The 9,815-nt window shown below is 32.5% G+C and overlaps 1 protein-coding gene across 1 annotated transcript; it reads left to right on the top strand.

Annotated features, from left to right (window-relative positions):
- Positions 1–5,918: 5,918 nt before the first annotated feature.
- LOC126880074 (ATP-binding cassette sub-family B member 10, mitochondrial) lies at positions 5,919–8,230 on the top strand. The gene has a single exon (XM_050643736.1). It carries the CDS (start codon positions 6,128–6,130, stop codon positions 8,126–8,128), a length of 2,001 nt encoding a protein of 666 aa, XP_050499693.1. The 5' UTR covers positions 5,919–6,127; the 3' UTR covers positions 8,129–8,230.
- Positions 8,231–9,815: the final 1,585 nt, after the last annotated feature.

Genomic DNA, 9,815 nt, shown 5'->3' on the forward strand with positions numbered 1-9,815 from the left:
AAAACGCTGACCTGACTACAAAAAGGGTCCTTATTTTAGAGAGAATTTTTACAAAAACTAATCGTAAGTATAAGATCGGTCATCCTTGACGAGAAGTAAACACACAAATTGCTTCACATTCTGCGCTATTCTGCGGCGTAACTAACTTGGGTCTGTATTCATACGAAAATGTTAAGTATTTAACTAACTTCGCGCTAAACAAATATAGACACTTGGTGTCATCTCTTAGCGACTATTATTATTAACGTCATAGGTCTTTATTCACGCGATAGATACTTTTATTTTTAGTAGATCTGCATAAATAAGTCAATTTCGTCAAATTTTCCTTGCGAAGCGGCGATCGGCGATATATCGATCGCCAGGTAAAAACGTCGATACTATAAGTAGACAAGGCGAAAACGGCGGGTTCGTTGGGAAAAATATTCCCAGGAGATTTTTTTGCATAATTACATTCGTGGGACATCCCAGAATAAGGTTCAAGAAGTCGCCGACGTAAAAAGTGGTCCAAATTTTTTATAACAATTTTTTTTAATCAAATTGCAAAAATCGATATTTTTGGCTCGGCCAATTTTTTTGTAGATTTTTTTGGACCATTCTGGATAAAAAAGGTCTCTTACAATGTTTCTCTAAAGTTAGTCGTTTTCGAGTTATAAGCAATTTAAAATTGAAAAAAACGAAAAATGGCGATTTTCAAGGCTTAATAACTCGGTTAAGAGTTGTTATTATGAAAGTCAGAAAGTGACTAAATCAAAGTTTAATGCCCCCCCTACAAGATCCTGAAGAAATTGTTGTCATTATTTTATAACTAAGCTATTATTTTTAAGTAATAATAATGAGCACCACGCACGTGTTAGGCGGCCGCAAATGCTGAGTGCGAGAGAGATGCCATTCCGGTAGTCCAATAATTGTGCATCTTACTTGCACTCACATTTACAGCCGCGTCAATACGATCTAACCGCCCATTGTTATTAATTAAAAATAACAGCTTAGTAATAAATTTATAACACAGATTTCTTCAGGATCATGTAGCGGAGGCTTTAAATTTTGATTTAGTCATTTTCTAACTTTCATAATAATAATTTTTAACCGAGTTATTAAGTCTTAAAAAGGGTAATTTTCGCGTTTTTTTATTTTAAATTGCTTATAACTAGAAAAAGATCAACTTTAGAGAAAAATTATAGGAGACCTTTTTTGTCCAGAATCGTCCAAAAAACCTAAAAAAAATTTGTCCTATCCAAAAATATTGATTTTTGCAATTTGATAAAAAAAAATTGAACCACTTTTCACGTGGGCGACTTCTTCAACCTTATGCTGGGGTGTCTCACGAATGTGATTATGCAAAAAAATCTCATGGGAATATTTTCCCAACGGACCCGCCGTTTTCGCCTTGTCTAATGTGCTCTAGGCAAGGACACTATTATACTATGCGATGGTCTCCGTTGTGAACGTACCCTAGTGTGTGTTTACTTGCATTCTAAATAAATATTATAAAATATATTTATCGTATTTTTGTTATTAGTTTATCGTTGTGTCTAGAAGAGTTCTAAGATGTACCTACTTGCATACCCTTCATTATCCTGCCCTGTTAAGGTAAAAGGCAGTAAGTGACATTTTTGTCAAAAATGAGATATTAATGTATCCTACCTAATAAGTAGTAACTGCTCTTACTTTTACAAAGGGTTTGGTGCAGATTTATAGTCAACTTATACCAGAACTACCAATGGCAAAAAGCAGTAACTAACAAAGTAACTCTCAATGTGATGGTAACGGGCAGTATCCAACGTAATAAATAACTAAGTACTGCTGTTTGCCTACACAGAGATCTGGAACATAATGTTTAATGTGAATTTAAATGGCAGTATCTACTTAGTAAAGTAGATATACTGCTATTTTCCTTCACATTTGTATTCAAAGTTTGTATTATTATCATGACATAAGGCAGTATCTTCTCAGATACAGCCATTTAAACATCCCCTGATTTAACATCCGTTAAAATAAACACATGGCAGAAAATGAACTAGAAATTCTTAGTTAAATTACGCGATAATTGTAGAGGTGTCCCTACGCAAAAGAAACAAGGTATAATTTCGCAACTGTGCCCTCTCATACCTGAAAACAGACGGCATTTTTGGTTTTCATTAAAAGAAGATGACGTAGAAGACTTAATAAATTTCGAATAGTTTTTGAAGTTATACTTCTTTAGGCGCGATTGAGACTAAAATTTCATGCGCACACAGACAGTATGGCGTTTAGTTGCTAAATCTTTCTAGTTATGTATAAATATATCAGTGCAAGAAAAGGTGTGAAAAGAATATATAAAGGCCCCGTCTCACCATCAAATAATTGACAGTTATTTGATCAAACTTGACAGTCAAACTTGACTAGTGACACAAACTATACATACTAACTGTCACTTTGTGTCACTAACTGTCAAGTTTGATCAAATAACTGTCAATTATTTGATGGTGAGACGGGGCCTTTATAGTATTTTTACTACAAAAACGTTATTACGTAGGTCAAAATTTTTGACGTAAGAGAACTGTCAAAACATTAGAATGTGACTTTTCATTATTGCCATTCTCTTTTCATATTGACATTCTAATGTTTTGACAGTTCTCTTACGTCAAAAATTTTGACCTACGTAATAACGTTTTTGTAGTAAAAATACTATAGTGTTTTTAGTAAATATATTTATTATAATTTTTGTGTCTTTGGATTTGTCTTCCTCAGGAGTAATATGAGTATTATTAAAACATTCTTTTATATATTTATTGTATACCCTATTCCACGAACATGCGACTGTGTTGGATTATCTCTACAACGAATATTTTATTGTGCATATGAAGAACGAAAGTAAATTGCAAATTACATTGTTGTTTATTGGAATAATTATTAGAGCCATTTACGTTCGTACTTCTTATGTTGTACACTAAAATATTCGTTGTCGCGATAATCCAAAACAGCCGTATATTCGTGGAATGAACCATACATCACCTTGTCTGTTTGTTACCGTGAATTGTCATTAGGTACGTTCGAACCGATACAGACACATCAGAGTGACTGTAAGTAGAGGGGAGACACACGGAGCCAATACCAAATACGCTACGAAGACTGCATAGGGATTACGAACACTCGATACGAATCGTATCCGCCATGTTTTCCCATAAGGCGCTATGGTAAAACATGGCGGATACGATGCGTATCGAGTCCAGGGCCCGGATTACGTACACTCGATACGCATCGTATCCGCCATGTTTTACCATAGCGCCTTATGGGAAAACATGGCGGATACGATTCGTATCGAGTGTTCGTAATCCCTATGCAGTCTTCGTAGCGTATTTGGTATTGGCTCCGTGTGTCTCCCCTCTACTTACAGTCACATGACACGCTGTCAGATTTTGTAAGGACGTTTTAACATTGAGTCTTATGGGATTATTTTGTTAAACTTGAATATTTTATTTTGTAGTGATAATAACCGAATACAATTGTTAGAATTAATTAGTTATTAATTTATACTGTAATTTATAGTGCAACAAAAGTATTTTCTTTTTCGTTAATAAAGATTTATTGACATAAACTGCGATAGTGAGGTTATGTATACAAAATCAAACTGATAATCAATATTGGAAAGTGAAGAATTTATATCAGATTAAGTGCGTTTTTATTTTCTGTTTATATTAATACATAGTATCACTAGCGTCACACGGCATTTTTTTAAATATCTCATTTAAACATACACAAAGCGTCCTTATAAAATTTCAAAAAACCGCCACCATGAGCAGGTCGGTCGATTATGCTTTGACACTTTGTTAACGCTCGGAGCGAATAGCATTCGGCCAGAGATCGAGAGGTCTTGAATTCGAATCCATTGCAATCCTATACTTTTTTTTATTTTTTTGAAAGCGTTAAGCACAAAATTAGTTTGGTGTTTAAAAAAAATTAAAACAAACTGTATAAAGTATATTTATTTTTAAGAAATCATATAATAGAAGTATAACTTCTTACGTGCGTACAAAGTACACACACATTCTTTTTTTTTCAATATTATGTAATTAATCAAGACTCTTTTTCTTTTTCTAATGTGAATTACATTTGATTACACTAGCTGGCCGCTTTATTCTGCATTTTTATTTTATTTTTAAAACCGATATTTACATAAAGCTGACAGTTCTACATTTTTGCTTAAGAAAACAACTTCATTATTAGGGCAAAAAGCCAGTAACTGCTGAATTTTCAGCCAAAAAAACAAGTAACACAATTGTTTGATTTGTCAAAAATTAATGCCTATTTTTTAATCTTTTTTAAAGTTTTTCTGTTTAAAATTAAAGAAATAATAAAATTGTGTGAAAGAAAAAATTTTAAATTACATATAACTCAAAACCATTATTTTGGCACTTACTGCTTTTTACCTTATCACGGCAGTATATATCTTAATATAGAATATAATACATATCTAAAAATATTTAGTTTCATAAATGAAAGTGGAGTCATTATTATATTTGATTATATAGTGGACATCCATATCGGCCCTTTTGCATTATCCCCGCAATGTTTTTATCGATCATAAAATGTTTTGAGCTTTTATTTATAAGCTTATTTGATCGAGAACCGCTTTTTCATATGAATGAGAACTTTTTACCAGGAAAATGTACCCTAAAGGCTGTATGACACTATGCATTTTCTTGTATCATTTCTAATATCGTTTCTGATATCGTTTCTTGTATACATTTTCTTGTATCATTTCTTGTACGTACATTTGTGCCCTGTATGACACTATGCAAGTTCTTGTATCGAAAATTGTATGAAATTCGGCACGTGATTGGTCGAAATTTTGTTTGTCACCCTGTGTCACGTTATGGTAGTACTGCATCTACAGACACAGCTGATTTTAAATATTTTATAAAATTTATAAACTTTTATATAATTAACATTTTAATGTTAACCAGAATTTTACGTTGACTGAGGTTGATTATTTGTGTTTTTATTTTGTTTTGATATTTGTGCTAAAATATTTGCATTAGAATTATCTTCAGTTTGATCCAAATTAGGAACTATTGTATTTTCGTCTATTAAAAAATTATGCACCATGAAACCTAAATTTATAGTTTGAACTTTACTAGGAGCTAAATATATGGTTATTAGTAGAACAGTAGTCCATACCAAACGGTATATTAAGTATCAATAAAATATTTATAAATAATACCTACAAAAACACAAATAAATTCATCAATACATTATCCCATTTTCATTTCTGCCGCCATTATGAGTAAGTAATTTTGACATTTTAGATGTTTTACCAGCAGGTTTTACGTTTTTGCTCTGATATCGTTTCTTGTATCTGTGCATGACACTATGCATTTTTTTGACATATCAGAAACGATATTAGAAATGATACAAGAAAATGTATAGTGTCATACAGCCTTAAGTTTAGGAAAGGTAATAAAAATTCAAATCTTTACAGTTTACTTAGTTTGTTTCATATATTATAACCTGGACCTATGGATCTTATATAAGTAAAATACATCTGAAGAAAATTTATGGTACGTATTTAGAAATAATAAGTTTTAGATAAATAATATAGAAAATAAAAATTTAAAAGAAAACGTTAACAAGGTAATTCAAATTTTCATGGTTGGCTATCATGTAATTCTAGGCAATTTTTAATATGACAATTTCAAATTGATGATTTCAAAAATTTGTTTTTGGAAAAAAGAATACAAAAATAAATTTTTTTTAATTTTAAAGTTAAACGATAAATAATCTTATTAATATAATATAAAAGTCGTATTTATAGAAAAGTCATTAATAATACGATCAAATATCTCTCACGGATATGTATTCTTTGATACGATTGTCGAAGGTCATACGTCATACATCATATGACGTAATGTTAACTTGCCAGATGGTGAGATGTAATAAAAAGTTGACATATTTTTAATGTTTTCCTAATTTTTGTAACCTCATTTCTGGCGGTCAATGTATTACATTCACATCCTATTGTTTAGTTAACAATGATAAAATATGTGATAGTCATTGCAAACCAATGTGTAAACGTTGATGTAAATAATATATACATAATGAGATAATTATTATTTATCGATAGGATTACTGCCAAAACCAGACAAGAATGAATGTATATTCAGTGATAGTCAGTAGTCATAATCTATCGAAGTCGCTCAAGCTTTTGAAATTGGTTAATAGTAGGAGATACTTTAGCAACATGTCTCAGAAAATAAGTCAAAATAAAACATATATTTCAGTAGAAATTCCGGAAACAACCAAAGGTGCCTCAAGAGGATTTTTCAGTAGAATTTTTAAAAGAAACAAAGAAGTAAAAGAAAAACAAGAACCTAGATTGAAAAAATCCGAACTCAAGAGATTGTTTTCTCTTGCCAAACCTGAAAAATGGAAGTTAACTACAGCAATAGGTTTCCTTGTAGTGTCGAGTACAGTAACAATGTCAATCCCTTATAGTTTAGGAAAAATATTAGATATTATATATGTGGGTAGTGGAGACTCAGATGCAGCGAGAGCACGGTTAAACCAAGTGTGTGGTATATTGCTAGGTGTGTTTGTGTTAGGGGCCATTTGTAATTATGCCAGAGTTTACTTAATGTCTACAGCAGGATATAGAATGACAAATGCTTTACGAAGACAAGTTTTTGGTGCAATATTAAGACAAGAACAAGGTTGGTTCGACAAAAGACCTACAGGTGAACTTGTGAACAGACTGTCAGCAGACACACAAATAGTAGGATCTGCTTTATCTCAGAATATATCTGATGGTTTAAGGTCTCTAGTCATGGTATTTGCTGGTACAGGTATGATGTTGTACATGTCTCCACAGTTGGCATTGGTTGGTTTAGCAATAGTACCTCCAGTAGCAGTTGTTGCTGTGCTTTATGGTAGATTTGTGAGAAAGATTTCAAGGAAAGTCCAAGATTCGTTAGCAGATTCTACAAAGGTGGCAGAGGAAAGAATTGCGAATATAAGAACAGTGAAATCATTTGCACAAGAACCTAGAGAAATAACTAGTTATAATATTTCAATTGAAAATGTTCTTAAGTATTGTTACAAAGAAGCAAAAGCAAGAGCTTTATTTTATGGCATGACAGGGTTTAGTGGTCATATTATAATAATATCAGTTTTGTATTATGGTGGGGTGATGGTGTCTTCAAATACCATAACAGTAGGTAATCTCTCATCATTCCTACTATATGCCGCATACATTGGTATTTCTGTTGGTGGATTATCCAGTTTTTATTCAGAACTAAACAAATCTTTAGGGGCAGCAACCAGAATTTGGGAAATAATTGACAGAGAACCCACAATTCCTACCCAAGGAGGTTTAATTCCAATGACAGACGTTGAGGGTCATATTGAGTTCAAAAACGTTAAGTTCTGTTATCCTTCAAGAAGTGACATTGAAATTTTCAAAAGTTTAGTTTTGGACATCCAACCAGGCAAAACGCTCGCCGTTGTTGGTCCTAGTGGTTCGGGCAAGAGTACTTTAGCGGCGCTTTTATTAAGACTATATGATCCTATAGATGGGGCAGTATACATTGATAACCAGAATATTAAGGAGTTAGATCCTGCATGGATTAAGAAACACATCGGTACCGTTAGTCAAGAACCCATACTTTTTTCTTGTTCGATAAAGGAAAATATACTGTATGGAGCAGATGATCCTCAGAAAATCAATGATGACGAATTTATAAGAATTTGTAAAGAAGCCAATGTTTACGAATTTGTTCAAAACCTACCTGAAGGTTTTGAAACTGTTGTAGGAGAGAGAGGGGTTATGCTTAGTGGAGGCCAAAAACAAAGAGTAGCAATAGCTAGAGCTCTTATCAAAAATCCAAAGATACTACTGTTGGATGAAGCCACTAGTGCGCTGGATGCCCAGTCTGAGCATTATGTACAGGAAGCTTTAGATAGAGTTATGAAAGGCAGAACCGTTTTAACCATAGCTCATAGATTATCTACTATTCAAAATGCCGATATTATTGCCGTTCTACAAAATGGACAAATTGTAGAACAAGGAAAGTACGAGCAGTTACTACAAAGTAATGGACCTTTTAGAGAGTTGGTGCAACATCAAACGTTTTCGCAATTAATGGATGACTGATTTTTAATCACGGATATATAGTAGAATTGTATATACCTTAAAAATTTTATATACAATTGTTGATAACTTTATTTGTTTTCAAATATACATGTTAAAAAGTAAGTAATATTTTATATTTTTTATCACATGACATTCGATATAGAAATGATTATTTGACTTCATGTTCTGTTTTCATTTTTTATATACAGTAGAATGCCGATAATCTGTGCTCTTCGGCACAGGATGTGGCACAGATAATTGAAAAGCATGGATAATCCGAACATTTACTTCTTATATTTATTATATTATATGTACAGCTGCGGCCATTGAATAGTTTACCACACCCTTACACATATTTTTTTAATCAAATAGAGTAAGTTCTTAATAACGAAAATAAGGAAGTCTGGTTTAAAAATGTCCAGTTTATTTTAAATCTATTTTATATTAAATTATGAATATCAGTAACACAATTAATATTGTACTTTTCAATACACACGAAATTTTTGACAAATATTTTGACATTAAAAACCTTTGCATGCCAATGCCGGGACATATATGGTTCGTAACACACTCAACATAAGTTTATAAATATGTATCTCTAAACGCAGATAAGGTGTTAACAAATCCATATGACACTGCGATTTTACAGTATTACAATGTAAAAGTTTAAACTATTCAGTGACCACAGCTGTACATAGTCTAATAGAACATTGGCATTTTACTCAGACTCCTGATTAGTTATTCTTTTGATTGATATCATCTCATTTTCTCTGTCTTAACTCTCATTTTAGATGAATCAGGTTGTGTTGTGACATACTGTGCTGATTCAAAACTAGTTCAACAATATCTTCGTAGCTAATAATCTGATAACATAGCCCATCTTTGACACAAGACCACACTGTGTCCATGGTCCAGGGTCCAACTTCAGTTTCTTTAGCTGTATCATCATATTCCATGACTTGATCCAACAAGTTCATCATACATTCTCTTTGATAAAGACATTTCATTGATTTAATAACACCCTGATCCATTCCTTCTTTGGCAGAAGTGTTTGATTGTCTCAATAACATGCTGATCCTTTATTTGAGCAATTGATGTAACATTGGCTGGAGAAACAAGAACAAAAAATTTTCCATTGTCAGCTCGTAGAGCTGTCTCATTGTGATGAGCACCAGCATTATCCAAAAGAAGCACCTTTTGTGGCAACTGTTCCTTCTTCAAATAAGACTTTAAGAATGAACTTCCTATGGTACCCATCTTGGAGGTTGTCACAAGTTATCCGGGAGGCTTACTGGTTATAATAGTGAATTGCAAGATCATGTAGTTTTGTTTTTTAAAAGCACAAGGATTTTTGACTTTTTAATTAGAATCAGATTAAGTCTATTGCTGAGAGACACATTGGCAATTGGCACAACACAACGTTGTTATCCAGTCTTTTACATTTTTTATACCCCGGAGCACTTATCTCTTTACTTGCAGCTAAGGTTTTTGTAGGTATTGCTCGCCAATGCTGTTTGGTCAGCATTATAAGTTTGAGAAAGTTATAGATTAGTAGAGGATCTGATATAAGGTCGATTTGCACCGATCTGTTTAATGGATAAAAATTATTGGATACGTTATTTAACATGTTAATAATTACAAAAACAAGGGTTGTCCGATCTAATTATCAAAATATAAAAACAGAAAAATTTGCAGAACTAAACACTCA

Source organism: Diabrotica virgifera, chromosome 2 (genome assembly GCF_917563875.1).
Source record: "Diabrotica virgifera virgifera chromosome 2, PGI_DIABVI_V3a".
Classification (NCBI taxonomy): domain Eukaryota; kingdom Metazoa; phylum Arthropoda; class Insecta; order Coleoptera; family Chrysomelidae; genus Diabrotica; species Diabrotica virgifera.